Below are 17,048 nucleotides of genomic sequence, written 5' to 3' on the forward strand. Positions count from 1 at the left end.
GGTAACGACGCTTCGTAGGCGTCAGTTGTTGATGTGTGCAGAAGGTCCCTAGTTCGCGCCCGGGTATGGGCGAGGGGACGGTCTAAATTTGTACTGTTACATTGATGCTGTTGACCCGGATTACTGGTTGCTGCGGAAAAAGGAGGAAGGTCAAAAGGGGGGTGAGTGTAACGGATGTGAAGCGGCTAGCTTGGTTAGCGTGGGCACTAAATAGCGTTTCAATCAGTGACGTCACTTGCTCTGAGACCTTGAAGTAGTAGTTCCCCTTGCTCTGCAAGGGCCGCGGCTTTTGTGGAGCGATGGGTAACGATGCTTCGAGGGTGACTGTTGATGTGTGCAGAAGGTCCCTGGTTCGCGCCGGGGTATGGGCGAGGGGACGGTTTAAACTTGTACTGTTACATTGATGCTGTTGACCCGGATTACTGGTTGCTGCGGAAAAAGGAGGAAGGTCAAAAGGGGGGTGAGTGTAACGGATGTGAAACGGCTAGCTTCAATCAGTGACGTCACTTGCTCTGAGACCTTGAAGTAGTAGTTCCCAGTAGTAGCTCTGCAAGGGCCGCGGCTTTTGTGGAGCGATGGGTAACGACGCTTCGTAGGCGTCAGTTGTTGATGTGTGCAGAAGGTCCCTAGTTCGCGCCCGGGTATGGGCGAGGGGACGGTCTAAATTTGTACTGTTACATTGATGCTGTTGACCCGGATTACTGGTTGCTGCGGAAAAAGGAGGAAGGTCAAAAGGGGGGTGAGTGTAACGGATGTGAAGCGGCTAGCTTGGTTAGCGTGGGCACTAAATAGCGTTTCAATCAGTGACGTCACTTGCTCTGAGACCTTGAAGTTCCCCTTGCTCTGCAAGGGCCGCGGCTTTTGTGGAGCGATGGGTAACGATGCTTCGAGGGTGACTGTTGATGTGTGCAGAAGGTCCCTGGTTCGCGCCGGGGTATGGGCGAGGGGACGGTTTAAATTTGTACTGTTACATTGTTACATCCGGGTCACGGCACCAATGTAACAGTTTAATTTTAGACCGTCCCCTCGCCCATACCCGGGCGCGAACTAGGGACCTTCTGCACACATCAACAGTCACCCTCGAAGCAGCGTTACCCATCGCTCCACAAAAGCCGCGGCCCTTGCAGAGCAAGGGGAACTACTACTTCAAGGTCTCAGAGCAAGTGACGTCACTGATTGAAACGCTATTTAGCGCCCACGCTAACTAAGCTAGCCGTTTCACATCCGTTACACTCACCCCCCTTTTGACCTTCCTCCTTTTTCCGCAGCAACCAGTAATCCGGGTCACGGCACCAATGTAACAGTACAAATTTAAACCGTCCCCTCGCCCATACCCCGGCGCGAACCAGGGACCTTCTGCACACATCAACAGTCACCCTCGAAGCATCGTTACCCATCGCTCCACAAAAGCCGCGGCCCTTGCAGAGCAAGGGGAACTACTACTTCAAGGTCTCAGAGCAAGTGACGTCACTGATTGAAACGCTATTTAGTGCCCACGCTAACCAAGCTAGCCGCTTCACATCCATTACATATGCAATAGGTAAGCAGCTTGTGGGAGCAATTATTAGGAAATGGAAGACATACAAGACCACTGATAATCTCACTGATAATTGCCCCTCTGTGTGTGTGTGTGTGTGTATATATATATATATATATATATATATATATATATATATACACACACACACATGTATATACCAGTCAAAAGTTTGGACACACCTACTCATTCAAGGGTGTTTTTTAGTTTGAACTATTTTCTACATTTTAAAATAATAGTGAAGACATCAAAACTATGAAAAAACACATATGTAGTAACCAAAAAAGTGTTAAACAAATCCAAATGATTTTATATTTGAAGTTCTCAAAGTAGCCACATTTGCCTTGATAACATCTTTACACATTCTTGGCATTCTCTCAACCAGCTTCATGAGGTAGTCACCTGGAATGCATTTCAATTAACAGGTGTGCCTTGTTAAAAGTTCAATTGTGGAATTTCTTTCCTTCTTAATGCGTTAGAGCCAATCAGTTGTGTTGTGACAAGGTAGGGGTAGTACACAGAAGATAGCCCTATTTGGTAAAATACAAAGTCCATATTATGGAAAGAACATCTCAAATAAGCAAAGAGAAAATGACAGTCCATCATTACTTTAAGACATGAAAGTCAGTCAATCCAGAACATTTCAAGAATAGTTTCTTCAAGTGCAGTCGCAAAAACCCTCAAACGCTGTGATGAAACTGGCTCTCATGAGGACCACAACAGGAAAGGAAGAACCAGAGTTACCTCTGCTGCAGATGATAAGTTCATTAGAGTTACCAGCATCAGAAATTGCAGCCCAAATAAATGCTTTAGAGTTCAAGTAACAGACACATCTCAACATCAACTGTTCAGAGGAGACTGCGTGAATCAGGCCTTCATGGTCAAATTGCTGCAAAGAAACCACTACTAAAAGACACTAATAAGAAGAAGAGACTTGTTTGGGCCAAGAAACACCAGCAGAGGACATTAGACCGGTGGAAATATGCCTTTTGGTCTGATGAGTTCAAATCTGAGATTTTTGGTTCTAACCGCCGTGTCTTTGTGAGAAGCAGAGTAGGTGACTGGATGATCTCTGCATGTTTGGTGACCACCATGAAGCATGGAAGAGGTGTGATGGTGGTTTGCTGGTGACACTGTCAGTGATTTATTTAGAATTCAAGGCACACGTAACTAGCATGGCTACCACAGCATTCTGCAGCGATACGCCATCCCATCTGGTTTACGCTTAGTGGGACTATCATTTGTTTTTCAACAGGACAATGACCCAACACACCTCCTGGCTGTGTAAGGGCTATTTGACCAAGAAGGAGTGATGGAGTGCTGCATCAGATGACTTGGCCTCCACAATTTCCAACCTCAACCCAAGAAAATAAAATCTCTTGAATGAGTAGGTGTATCCAAACTGTTGACTGCACATATATAGTGAACCAAAATACAGTGCCTTGCGAAAGTATTCGGCCCCCTTGAACTTTGCGACCTTTTGCCACATTTCAGGCTTCAAACATAAAGATATAAAACTGTATTTTTTTGTGAAGAATCAACAACAAGTGGGACACAATCATGAAGTGGAACGACATTTATTGGATATTTCAAACTTTTTTAACAAATCAAAAACTGAAAAATTGGGCGTGCAAAATTATTCAGCCCCTTTACTTTCAGTGCAGCAAACTCTATCCAAAAGTTCAGTGAGGATCTCTGAATGATCCAATGTTGACCTAAATGACTAATGATGATAAATACAATCCACCTGTGTGTAATCAAGTCTCCGTATAAATGCACCTGCACTGTGATAGTCTCAGAGGTCCGTTAAAAGCGCAGAGAGCATCATGAAGAACAAGGAACACACCAGGCAGGTCCGAGATACTGTTGTGAAGAAGTTTAAAGCCGGATTTGGATACAAAAAGATTTACCAAGCTTTAAACATCCCAAGGAGCACTGTGCAAGCGATAATATTGAAATGGAAGGAGTATCAGACCACTGAAAAATCTACCAAGACCTGGCCGTCCCTCTAAACTTTCAGCTCATACAAGGAGAAGACTGATCAGAGATGCAGCCAAGAGGCCCATGATCACTCTGGATGAACTGCAGAGATCTACAGCTGAGGTGGGAGACTCTGTCCATAGGACAACAATCAGTCGTATATTGCACAAATCTGGCCTTTATGGAAGAGTGGCAAGAAGAAAGCCATTTCTTAAAGATATCCATAAAAAGTGTTGTTTAAAGTTTGCCACAAGCCACCTGGGAGACACACCAAACATGTGGAAGAAGGTGCTCTGGTCAGATGAAACCAAAATTGAACTTTTTGGCAACAATGCAAGACGTTATGTTTGGCGTAAAAGCAACACAGCTGAACACACCATCCCCACTGTCAAACATGGTGGTGGCAGCATCATGGTTTGGGCCTGCTTTTCTTCAGCAGGGACAGGGAAGATGGTTAACATTGATGGGAAGATGGATGGAGCCAAATACAGGACCATTCTGGAAGAAAACCTGATGGAGTCTGCAAAAGACCTGAGACTGGGACGGAGATTTGTCTTCCAACAAGACAATGATCCAAAACATAAAGCAAAATCTACAATGGAATGGTTCAAAAATAAACATATCCAGGTGTTAGAATGGCCAAGTCAAAGTCCAGACCTGAATCCGATCGAGAATCTGTGGAAAGAACTGAAAACTGCTGTTCACAAATGCTCTCCATCCAACCTCACTGAGCTCGAGCTGTTTTGCAAGGAGGAATGGGAAAAAATTTCAGTCTCTCGATGTGCAAAACTGATAAGAGACATACCCCAAGCGACTTACAGCTGTAATCGCAGCAAAGGGTGGCGCTACAAAGTATTAACTTAAGGGGGCTGAATAATTTTGCACGCCCAATTTTTCAGTTTTTGATTTGTTAAAAAAGTTTGAAATATCCAATAAATGTCGTTCCACTTCATGGTTGTGTCCCACTTGTTGATTCTTCACAAAAAAATACAGTTTTATATCTTTATGTTTGAAGCCTGAAATGTGGCAAAAGGTCGCAAAGTTCAAGGGGGCCGAATACTTTCGCAAGGCACTGTATAAATGCAACATGCAACAATTTCAAAGATTATAAAGTTCCAGATCATATCAAGAAATCAGTCAAGTGAAATAAATGAATTAGGCCCTAATCTATGGATTTCACAACTGGGAATACAAATCTGCAACTGTTGGTCAAATACCTAAAAAAAAAAGGTAGGGGCGTGGATCAGAAAACCAATATCTGGTGTGATCACCGTTTGCCTCATGCAGCATGACACATCTCCTTCGCAAAGCGCTGATCAGAAAGTTGATTGTGGCCTGTGGAATGTTGTCCCACTCCGATTCAATGCTGTGCAAAGTTGCTGGATATTGGAACACACTGTCGTACATGTCAATCCAGATCATCCTAAACATGCTCAATAGGTGACATGTCTGGTGAGTATGCAGGCCATAGAAGAACTGGGACATTTTCAGCTTCCAAGAATTGTGTACGGTGGATTAATTGCACGACAATGGGCCTCAGGATCTCGTCACAGTATCTCTGTGCATTCAAATTGCCTTCTATAAAATGCAATTGTTTTTGTCTGTAGCTTATGCCTGCCCATAACCCCATCGCCACCATGGGGCACTCTGTTCACATCAGCTAACGCCATACACTTGGTCTGTGGTTGTGAGGCCTGTTGGGATCTTTTATTTTAGCTCATGAAACATTGGACCAACACTTTACATGTTGCGTTTGGATTTTTGTTGTGTATATAAAAAAAAAAGTGCCTTCCATGAATAAGATGTGTGGTTGTCCCACCTAGCCATCTTAAGATGAATGCACTAACTGTAAGTCGCTCTGGATAAGTGTCTGCTAAATGACTCAAATCTAAATGTCATATTTAGCCTGCATGTAAAATAATGGCATTTTGAAAATGCACAAATCTGTTTTAGTGAAGTTATACTTGATTATAAGAAAAAACACTAGATGCATAAGTTACCAGAATGCAGGATAGAGGGTAACAGATGTCATATTTAATGTCACAAACATATCACTTGTCATTCAATATTTCAAGCAAAGCCCAATTAAAAAGTGAAAACAAATTACACAATTAACCATCTAAAATGTTGGATTCATGTTCTGAAAAAAATAAAATAAAGAAACAGCTCTTTATTCTACTTAACTTATATCTAATTTCCCTCACAAAAATAATGAATGCTTGTTTTTTTATAATGTAAACACGATCCACATTTCTAGACACAATTCAAAACATATGGTACAGAAAAAGCACCTTAATTTGACATATTCAACATAATTCTGTCTTGAAAGGCATGGTGGGGTGGGGATTTACAATTCTTCCTCCGTGGTAGATAGTTAGGTAGTCTCTTCCTCACTCCCGATGGACCAGGACGAACAGACCCAGCAGGAAGAGAACAGCGTACTGGGAAGGGGAAGAACAACAAAATACTAGTATCCCTGTTCCGAGGATCTGAAACCAACAGCTTTCCGTCTGCCAGTTGCTCTCCTACTGTTTAGTGTCTGGCTGCTGGTCAGGCTCTCTAACCTTTAGAGTACCTGCATAACGCTCCTAATAAGGCTGAATTTAGTAAACAATTCATAAAACCTTAGGTGATTTTCCTTCTAATGATGACGATGTAAAATATCTTACCTTGAATTTGGGATAGTCGTTCATCAGAATGGTAACGATTCCGATGTATGGCACAAACCTGGAGACAAAATTGACATTCAACATCAGATGACATGTTCATGACAATGTCATGTCGCTGTTATGATGTACAATTCAAGTAAATTATTACCTAACATTACATCTTCAATAGTTAAATACAGTGGTGGGAAAAGTACTCAATTGTGGTACTTGAGTAAAAGTAAAGATACCTTAGAAAATGACAAGTAAAAGTCACCAAGTAAAATACTACTTGAGTAAAAGTCTAAAAGTATTTGGTTTTAAAAATATTTAAGTATAAAAAGTAAATGGAATTGCTAAAATGTACTTAAGTATCTAAAGTCAAAGCATAAATATTAAGCAAATCAGACGGCAACATTTTCGATATACGAATACCCAGGGGCACACTCCAACACTCAGACATAATCGGAAATCGGTATTTTTGGACACCGATTTAAAAAATGTTTTACACCTTTATTTAACTTGGCAAGTCAGTTAAGAACACATTCTTATTTTCGATGACAACCTAGGAACGGTGGGTTAACTGCCTCGTTCAGGGGCAGAATGACAGATTTTTACCTTGTCAGGTCGGGGGATTCAATCTTGCAACCTTACAGTTAACTAGTCCAACGCTCTAACCACCTGATTACATTGCACTCCACGAGGAGCCTGCCTGTTACGCGAATGAGGTAAGAAACCAAGGTAAGTTGCTAGCTAGCATTAAACTTTTCTTATGAAAAACAATCAATCACTAGTTAACTACACATGGTTGATGATATTACTAGTTTATCTAGAGTGTCCTGCGTTGCATATAATCGATGCGGTCGTATTCGTGAAAAAGGACTGTCTTGATCCAATGTGTACCTAACCATAATCAATGCCCTTCTTAAAATCAATACACAAGTATATATTTTTAAACCTGCATATTTTGCTAAAAGAAATCCAGGTTAGCAGGCAATATTAACCAGGTGAAATTGTGTCACTTCTCTTGCGTTCATTGCACGCAGAGTCAGGGTATATGCAACAGTTTGGGCTGCCTAATTTACCAGAATATTACGTAATTATAACATAACATTGAAGGTTGTGCAATGTAACAGGAATATTTAGACTTATGGATGCCACCCGTTAGTTAAAATACAGAATGGTTCCGTATTTCACTGAAAGAATAAACGTCTTGTTTTCGAGATGATAGTTTCCGGATTCGACCATATTAATGACCTAAGGATCATATTTCTGTGTGTTATTATGTTATAATTAAGTCTATGATTTGATAGAGCAGTCTGACTGAGCGATGGTAGGCACCAGCAGGCTCGTAAGCATTCATTCAAACAGCACTTTAGTGAGTTTTGCCAGCAGCTAGTCCTGTGCTTCAAGCATTGAGCTGTTTATGACTTCAAGCCTACCAACTCCCGAGATTAGGCTGGTGTAACCGATGTGAAATGGCTAGCTAGTTAGCGGGGTGCGTGCTAATAGCGTTTCGAACGTCACTCGCTCTGAGACTTGGAGTGGTTGTTCACCTTGCTCTGCAAGGGCCGCGGCTTTTGTGGATCGATGGGTAACGCTGCTTCGAGGGTGGCTGTTGTCGATGTGTTCCTGGTTTGAGCCAAGGTAGGGGCGAGGAGAGCGACGGAAGCTATACTGTTACACTGCAATACTAAAGTGCCTATAAGAACATCCAATAGTCAAAGGTATATGAAATACAAATCGTATAGAGAGAAATTGTCCTATAATAACTACGTCTTACCTGGAAATATTGAAGACTCCTGTTAAAAAGGAACCACCAGCTTTCACATGTTCTCATGTTCTGAACAAGGAACTTAAACGTTAGTTTTTTTTTTTTACATATATTGCACTTTTACTTTCTTCTCCAACACTGTGTTTTTGCGTTATTTAAACCAAATTGAACAGGTTTCATTTTATTTGACGCTAAATTGATTTTATTGATGCATTATATTAAGTTAAAATAAGTGTTCATTCAGTATTGTTGTAATTGTCATTATTACAACAAAAAAAAATAATCATAATAATAAAAAAAAAAATATATAGAATAATAATAAAATAAATAAAAATATAATTTTTAAAAAAAGAAGAGAAAAAAAAAAAAAAGGCTGATTAATCGGTATCGGCTTTTTTTTGGTCCTCCAATAAATTGGTATTGGCGTTGAAAAATCGTAATCGGTCGACCTCTACTCCAAATACACCTCTGTTGTTTTCAATCAGGATCTCAGGGATCACTGCCACATTGCCTGCATCCGCTATGGGTCTGAGGTCAAACGACCACCCCTCATCACTGTCAAACGCTCCCTAAAACACTTCTGCGAGCAGGCCTTTCTAATCAACCTGGCCCGGGTATCCTGGAAGGATCCTGGAAGGACCTCATCCCATCAGTTGAGGATGCCTGGTCGTTCTTAAAAAGTAATTTCCTCACCCTCTTAAAAGACAGTATTGTGCAGCCGTCTTCATCGACCTAGCCAAGGCTTTCGACTCAATAGCCTTGGTTTCTTAAATGACCATGCCTCGCATGGTTCACCAACTACTTCACAGACAGAGTTCAGTGTGTCAAATCGGAGGGCCTGTTGTCCGGACCTCTGGCAGTCTCTATGGGGTTACCACAGGGTTCAATTCCCAGGCCGACTCTTATCTATCTATCTATCTATATATATATATATAAATATATAAATGATGTCGCTCTTGCTGCGGGTGATTCCCTGATCCACCTCTATGCAGACGACACCATTCTGGCCTTTCTTTGGACACTGTTAACAAACCTCCTAACGAGCTTCTCAATGCCATACAACACTCCTTCCGTGGCCTCCAACTGCTCTTAAACGCTAGTAACACCAAATGCATGCTTTTCAACCGTTCACTGCCCGCACCTGTCCACCCGACTAGCATCACTACTCTGGACGATTATGACCTAGAATATGTGGACAACTACCTAGGTGTCCGGCTAGACTGTAAACTCTCCTTCCAGACTCATATTAAACATCCCCAATACAAAATCAAATCTAGAATCAAATCTAGAATTGTCTTTCTATTTCGCAACAAAGCCTCCTTCACTCACGCCGCCAAACTTACCCTAGTAAAACTGACCAACCTACCGATCCTCGACTTCAGCGATGTCACCTACAAAATAGCTTCCAATACTCTACTCAGCAAACTGGATGCAGTCTATCACAGTGCCATCCGTTTTGTCACCAAAGCCCCTTATACCACCCACCACTGCGACCTGTATGCTCTAGTCGGCTGGCCCTCGCTACATATTCGTTGCCAGACCCACTGGCTCCAGGTCATCTAGAAGTCTATGCTAGGTAAAGCTCTGCCTTAGCTCACTTGTCACGATAACAACACCCACCCATAGCACTCGCTCCAGCAGGTATATCTCACTGCTCATCCCCAAAGCCAACACCTCCTTTGGCCACCTCTCCTTCCAGTTCTCTGCTGCCAGTGACTGGAACGAATTGCAAAAATCGCTGAAGCTGGAGACTTATATTTCCCTCACTAACTTTAAACATCAGCTATCTGAGCAGCTAACCGATTGCTGCAGCTGTACATAGTCCATCTGTAAATAGCCCACCCAATCTACCTCCCTCATCCCCATATTGTTTTTATTTACTTTTCTGCTCTTTTGCACACCAGTATCTCTACTTGCACATCATCTCCTCATTTATCACTCCCGTGTTAATCTGCTAAATTGTAATTACTTGACTAATATGGCCTATTTATTGCCTTACCTCCTCATACCATTTGCACACACTGTATATAGACTTTCTTTTTTTCTATTGTGTTATTGACTGTACGCTTGTTTATTCCATGTGTAACTCTGTGTTGTTGTTTGTGTCGCACTGCTTTGCTTTATCTTGGCCAGGTTGCAGTTGTAAATGTGAACTTGTTCTCAACTAGCTTACCTGGTTAAATAAAGGTGAAATAAAGAATAAATGAAAATTAAAATGTAGTGAAGTAAAAGTTCACCAAAAACATAAATACTAAAGCCAACTACAGACACACAAAAAAATTAAATAACTTAAGTAGTACTTTAAAGTATGTACACAACTGGTTAAATACTTGAGAAGGGTTAAAGCAAAATAATAAATCCTGTGACTGAAACTAGTCTGGGGCCAAGTTAACCTGCCCTTTCATGTCAGAAAGTCATGGGCATCATGCTTTCATGGAAAGTGAATAATTGTGTACATGTATTAGACCTAGACTGCGAGTTTGACCAATTCCAGTCCCTTTCCTTAGGGGGTCCAGGGTCCACCCTGGGATAATTTGTAAGTAGAAGACTGAGAAGCTCAGTTCTGGTGACTTTTTAAAGGGACATTCTACTCCAAAATGAAACTAAAATGATGCTGAAACCATTTCAAATTAAATTACCACCTTTAGAAATTTGTCCAATAAAATACTGGTAAAATCATATTGGACCATGCATATAGCCTATGCATGGTCTATATTATCAGATATGCTATAAGCAATATCACCTGTAGCCCAACTGATGCAGCATAGTGACTATAAAATGTACATAGGCTGAAGCATGGAGTTTGTCTATCTGTATTTACCCATTGGACACAACATCCTGATCGTTATTAATAACTATTCTTTTATTATAAATATATCAATGAATTATTATTCACTCGAAGATATTTTTGGTTTCTATTACAAACGGTCATTGTCCATTTAAGACACTGTTGCCCATTTGGCTCCTTTCACCTAAAAGAGCTTCTCATTTGGCTGCCCATCAGTAGTGCTTAGAAATGTACATAAAACCATGAAAAATGGTCAACCCCTAATTTAAAGCCTAAAATGTTACCTACCATTATGTCAGATCGTGAAATTTGAGTTCAAATACATTTTTACCTGACCAAATGATTAGATGGCTTGCAAAAATAAAAAATAAAGACAAAAAAATGTAAAGCACTGAAAAAAAATAGCATAGTGCGGAATGAGGGTCTCTCCTCACAGTATGGTTCCTGCACTGAGGAATTAGCATCTTCAGAGAATATTTTTTATCATTTATCTGCAGATAGTCGATGTCTGGAGATCAAAAACCAGCAGTATGCACATCAGGGAGTCAAATAAACTGGAGAAATTATTTTTTTGCAAAAAACAACCTAATCCTTTTTTAAAAAGCAGCTTGTTCGCAAACTACCCATCACTACTTTGAGCAGAAGTACCTAAACCATGCTCTGTTGTAACCAGAGCATTTCTAAAATGATGCCACTCGCATAATTGAAGGAGTAAGAAATAAACGTGGTAGCAATGGAAAACTGGGATCCTCCTCTTTAAAAGAAAAAAATATTAAAAAAGGCCAAACCCGCTTTCAGAATACATTTGCCAAAACTCCTCTGCCAACTTGAATGCGCCTCGAGTGTATGGATGTGACAAATGGAAAAAAAATGATTAACTTTTAAACTGCCATTTTCATCTGAACATCTGAGTGTCAGCTACAGCCTGTCAGTTCAGTTCACACAGCGTAACAGAGAAAATAACATATGATAATACATTTATTTGGGAAAATATTACTTCATATTAGGATATGTGATCTCCAGATCAGCCCCCCCCCACACACCTTTCCCCCTGAGACTTTTATGCGGATCTACACTGATCTCAAATCCGTCACTGTGATGGAGAACTTTAAACCATGCTTGAGCCCTTCCACTACTACAGGCTAGATGAGCGCAGACTCAAGTTCAGTTTAATTTTGCACTAAATAATATCTCAAGGGAAATGGTATCATATAGATCAAGTGAAGTGAAGCATGAGACTGAAGTCATACAGCAGACTAAGCCTAGTATCACTCTGGTGGAATGAGATAAATGCTCACCCTCTGGCTCGTCCCACCACATCTTTTTTCTCTAGCCAGTGCTGTCCCGGCTTGTATAGCCCTCTGTCATCTACAGAGTTGTTGTCACCTTTGGTCAGGAACTTGATTTCGCCATTTTCCCTGGAGATAAACAACATTTAGATTTAGTTTGGATGTCATACAGCTATTTCCTGGCCCCAGAGTGGCTTATGAAGTTGCTCTGACAATGACATTTATTCAGTTACCCAGCAAATACGAGGTAAGAAACATTACAGAATATTTAGAGCCTAGTTTGAGTGTTATGTAGCAATACACACTTTTTGGGGGAAGTAGGCCTTCTAAAACTTGTAACAAACAAAGAGAACTATCCCGAGAGAGAACTAGTGCATTTCAATAACTACAGAAACATCATAGACCAACTTTTCATGAATCTTTAGTACTCTGTGTACTATGGGGATCTCTCTGCCCTCTATCCTGAAGACCACAATCTCTCCGACTCTGATGGGGTCTTCAACCCGGTTTGTTAGGAACAGAAGGTCTCCTCGATGGAAAGCAGGCTCCATACTTCCACTGAAACCAAGGACATGTTACAGTCAAGTATAGACAGGTTACTGAAAATTAGCAGATGCACTTCAGACAAACAGCAGGTATGTTGGTGCTACACTTGGGTTATGAAAGTGGCAAATTTCCCCATACTTGGAAAGTGCTTTGAGTGTATTGAAAAGCACTCCATCTACATAAATCCAATACCAATGCTTTACCTGAGGACGACAACAATAGGGCTCTCGCTGCCTGTCACGACCATCAGTCCTTTCCAGATCATCAGGGCTGAGGACACTATCATACCAAAATTCAGCACCTGGTAGTAGAGCTGAAAACAAATAAGACAGGTTGTCAGGCTGAGACGAGGATAAGCTAGTGTTCGCTTATAACAACGTCATAATAACTATATCTACCAACAGCTGGTCCTGGGGACTAACAAGGTGTGCAGGCTTTTGTCCCAACCCAGTACTAATACATATGTTTCAGTTAATAAAGGGTTTGGTGATCAGCAGAATCTAGTAGAAACTAGTAACTTAGGCTGGAATAAAAGTCTGGACACTTTGTAGGTCCTCAGCGCCAGGTTTGAAGAAGACTGAAGTAACACCATATTTAGGCAGAGAGGAAATTGTACGGGCTAAAGCTACATTGATTTTGCAAGGTTGCTAGCTAGTTATTTTGACAACCCAGTTTATAATGCATGTTCAGTAGGCGATGTAACGTATAACTAGCAGGGTATTTTTCTTTATACATGATTAAGACCACACGGAAAGCTGGGTAGCTAGTTAGCATAGACGACTTGACATTTTAAGCAACGTGTTATTAACCAGCCGACTAATGTTGCTAGCATAACTAGATAGCTAGCTAACTAGCCTTGGAAGAATCCGTCACATTCACACAACAAAAACAATATTATCGTACATACCTGACGCTTATTCATCCGCCGCACATCATCAAGGAAATCTAAAGACAACATCGTCCCGGTATTGAGTTTATAAAATTACCGAAATGAAATAAAAACCAGTGATCGATATATAAAAAGCGAACATATGGCTAAACGTCCGAGAAACTTGCATCCAAATCTTCCGGGTACACTCAGCCGGAAGTTCCGCCCACATTCAAAATATTTTGTCGAGGTGTCGCTTCTCGATACGGGGGCTGGCAGACAGAAGGTTTGGATATGCAAATTTTAAGAGCTTTCATTCACTTATGTAGTGAACACCCGATTCAATTACAATCAGTCGATCTAATCGACAACTGTCATTAGAAATCAAGCGATATGAATCAGAAAGTGGGGCGCCGCCTGAAATTAATGTATGAAAACTCTAAAACCATAAAAAACTATGAGGTCTGAAATATAACAAAACAAGAGAACTTTCTACAGGCTGGCACACGTTGTTATAACATTCACCAGAGAGACAATCACTAGGAAGATTGCTATGTATTGGCCAATGAGAGGCTTTAATATTTTTTTCATCTTGTAAGAGACAATTAAATCCACCAGCACAGAGAGAAAACTCTTCACTAGTGACCTAAAAAGAGAATACCCTTATCCAGTGACCTACAGAGAGAAAACCCTACTCCAGTGAACTACTGACAGGTCCCATCATCTCTCTCTGACTGAGCAGGGTTTCTGTCACAGGACAGAGGGAGTGAGGCAGGGTAGTAGAGGAAGGCCAAGGGTAGGAGGAACAGCCAGAAACATTGCACCACTTATAGCTATACTGAAGAAAAATATAAATGCAACATGTGCCAATTTCAAAGTTTTTACTGAGTTACAGTTGATATAAAGAAATCGGTCAATTGAAATCAATTAATTAGGACTTAATCTATGGACTTCACATGACTGGGCATAGACCCACCCACTGAGGAGCCAGGCCCAGCCAATCAGAATGAGCTTTTCCCCATACTAGGGCTTTATTACAGACAATTCCTTAGTTTCATCAGCTGTCTGCGTGGCTGGTCTCAGACGATCCCGCTGGTGAAGCAGCCAGATGTGGAGGTCCTGGGTTGGCATGATTACACGTTGTCTGTGGTTGTGAGGCTGGTTGGACGTACTGCCAAATTCTCTAAAATGACGTTGGAGGCAGCTTATGGTAGAGAAATTAACATGAAATTCTCTAGCAAAAGCTCTGGTGGACATTCCTGCAGTCAGCATGCCAATTGCACGCTCCCTCAAAATTGAGACATCTGTGGCATTGTATTGTGTGACAAAACTGCAAAACTATCTTTGTTTTCTTTTAACCCAGCACCGGGATTCTCATGTGTGGAATGTGCATAACACATTATTTTTCTTCATCGACATACAAGTCTGCCTTATGTGTGTGAGAGTGTGCATCTGCATGCATTGAGTTTACGTGTGTGTGTGTGTGTGTGTGTGTGTGTGTGTGTGTGTGTGTGTGTGTGTGTGTACCTGACACCTGCAGTTGACACACAGGTCTGACTCGTAGGGTCCACATGGTGTTCCATCCATCACTCTCTCTGCGGGGAATCTCTCCCCACAGGGGAACCGAACAGGGCACACGGCTTCTCTACAGAGAGAACACAAAGGGGGATAATGATGGGGTAATAGAACAGGGCACACTGCTTTTCTACAGAGGGAACACAGGAGGATAATAGCCTAGCGCAGTGGTCACCAGCCAGTCATTCGTGATCGTCTGTTTGATCTCTAAGGGATTCCTAGTCAATAACCAAATATTTCTGTAAAAAGCCCTACGATAAAGCCTTGCATTCCAACGTCTTTTATTTGTTTCGGACTGTCAGCGGTAGGTGCACTTGATTCAGCAGCCCTAGCTCTGGGAAGGCAAAGTGTTCCCATTTTGAACCATTTCATGTGTCAGAAGGTAGAAAGTAACTGAAGGTAACCGCTGGCCAATCAGATAGCTCAGATCACCTTGTCTGCACAGTTTCCTCACGCCATAGACGGTAAAAAGAAGCCTTGAACACACAGGAAAGTTGATAATGTAACACTTTTCAAACGTATATCTCTAAACGGACAAAAGTACATCTCCATCTAGTTGTCGCATCGTGGATAACTGTAATTAATTTTAGCTAAGCCTAACCCTTTTCCTAACCGTAACCTAATTCTCCTAACCTGCTGCGTTAATTCTCCTAACCTGCTGCGTTAGTTCTCCTAACCTGATGCGTTAATTCTCCTAACCTGCTGCGTTAGTTCTCCTAACCTGCTACGTTAATTCTCCTAACTTGCTGCGTTAGTTCTCCTAACCTGCTGCGTTAATTCTCCTAACCTGCTGCGTTAATTCTCCTAACCTGCTGCGTTAGTTCTCCTAACCTGCTGCGTTAATTCTCCTAACCTGCTGCGTTAGTTCTCCTAACCTGCTGCGTTAGTTCTCCTAACCTGCTGCGTTAATTCTCCTAACCTGCTGCGTTAATTCTCCTAACCTGCTGCATTCATTCTAATAACCTGATGCGTTAATTCTCCTAACCTGCTGCGTTAATTCTCCCAACCTACTGCGTTATTTCTCCTAACCTGCTGCGTTAATTCTCCTAACCTGCTGTGTTAGTTCTCCTAACCTGCTGCGTTAGTTCTCCTAACCTGCTGCGTTAATTCTCCTAACCTGCTGCGTTAATTCTCCTAACCTGCTGCGTTAGTTCTCCTAACCTGCTGCGTTAGTTCTCCTAACCTGCTGCGTTAATTCTCCTAACCTGCTGCGTTAATTCTCCTAACCTGCTGCTTTAGTTCTCCTAACCTGCTGCGTTAGTTCTCCTAACCTGCTGCGTTAATTCTCAGCCACTGTTTCTGATTCTCAGCCACAGCCGCTTAATTCTCAGCCACAGCCGCTTCAGCCACTGTTTCTGTGCTCTAATATCAATTCTGTCTGTTGTTCAAGCATCAGCATCAAGCATCCATCCTCATCATCTTGACAAGAGCCTGTACAGGTTGCTTGTGTTGTGTCAATTCCCAGAATGAACTATTGGGTTTGTCCTTCTTTATTTGCAGTGAACTGTGTGGCTGTGGGAGTTACTCACGTTTCAGATGGCTTATTGTACATCACAATGCATTGTATCACTAAACAAACCCAGGCACATTAGGCTAATTGATACTGTCGCTGAGCAAATAGTTCTTGTCATGTGTTCAGTCAAATTTCCGAGGGGAAGTACATTTGAATGAAAAGATGAGTCACATTCAATTGTCAGAACTGCCTGATTTTTTTTCATGTTGACAATTTGTATGATTCATGGATATTTTATGCCTCTGTCAATGTTTGACCAATACTGCAACTATGTAGCCTATTATTAATGTAGGTTACATGACAACAAGCACAGATCTACTGTCTTGTACAACATAATGAAAACCCTCATACAATTCCAGATATAGGTTTGTGAGTCATGGTGGCGCCCCAGCAATCACGTCACACTAAAAAGCTAGTATCCAGGGGGAGCTGGTTAAGGATTCCTTTAGAAGGTGAAACTGACCCTATTAGTTTGTTGTTTAAGCATTGATGGTTTTAGCTTTGACATATGTTGTTTCTCCAATGTGTTTGAC

At 41.5% G+C, this 17,048-nt stretch overlaps 1 protein-coding gene across 1 annotated transcript; it reads right to left on the reverse strand.

Annotated features, from left to right (window-relative positions):
- Positions 1-5,529: 5,529 nt before the first annotated feature.
- Positions 5,530-13,701, reverse strand: LOC110526644 (signal peptidase complex catalytic subunit SEC11A). Its single transcript, XM_021607787.2, has 6 exons — positions 13,467-13,701; positions 12,763-12,872; positions 12,422-12,571; positions 12,023-12,142; positions 6,187-6,244; positions 5,530-5,958 (listed from the first exon to the last, which is right to left on the reverse strand). The coding sequence occupies exons 1-6, from the start codon at positions 13,515-13,517 to the stop codon at positions 5,908-5,910; spliced, it is 540 nt and encodes a 179-aa protein (XP_021463462.2). The 5' UTR covers positions 13,518-13,701; the 3' UTR covers positions 5,530-5,907.
- Between the last annotated feature and the right edge of the window lie 3,347 nt (positions 13,702-17,048).

Source organism: Oncorhynchus mykiss, chromosome 6 (assembly GCF_013265735.2).
Source record: "Oncorhynchus mykiss isolate Arlee chromosome 6, USDA_OmykA_1.1, whole genome shotgun sequence".
Classification (NCBI taxonomy): Eukaryota; Metazoa; Chordata; class Actinopteri; order Salmoniformes; family Salmonidae; genus Oncorhynchus; species Oncorhynchus mykiss.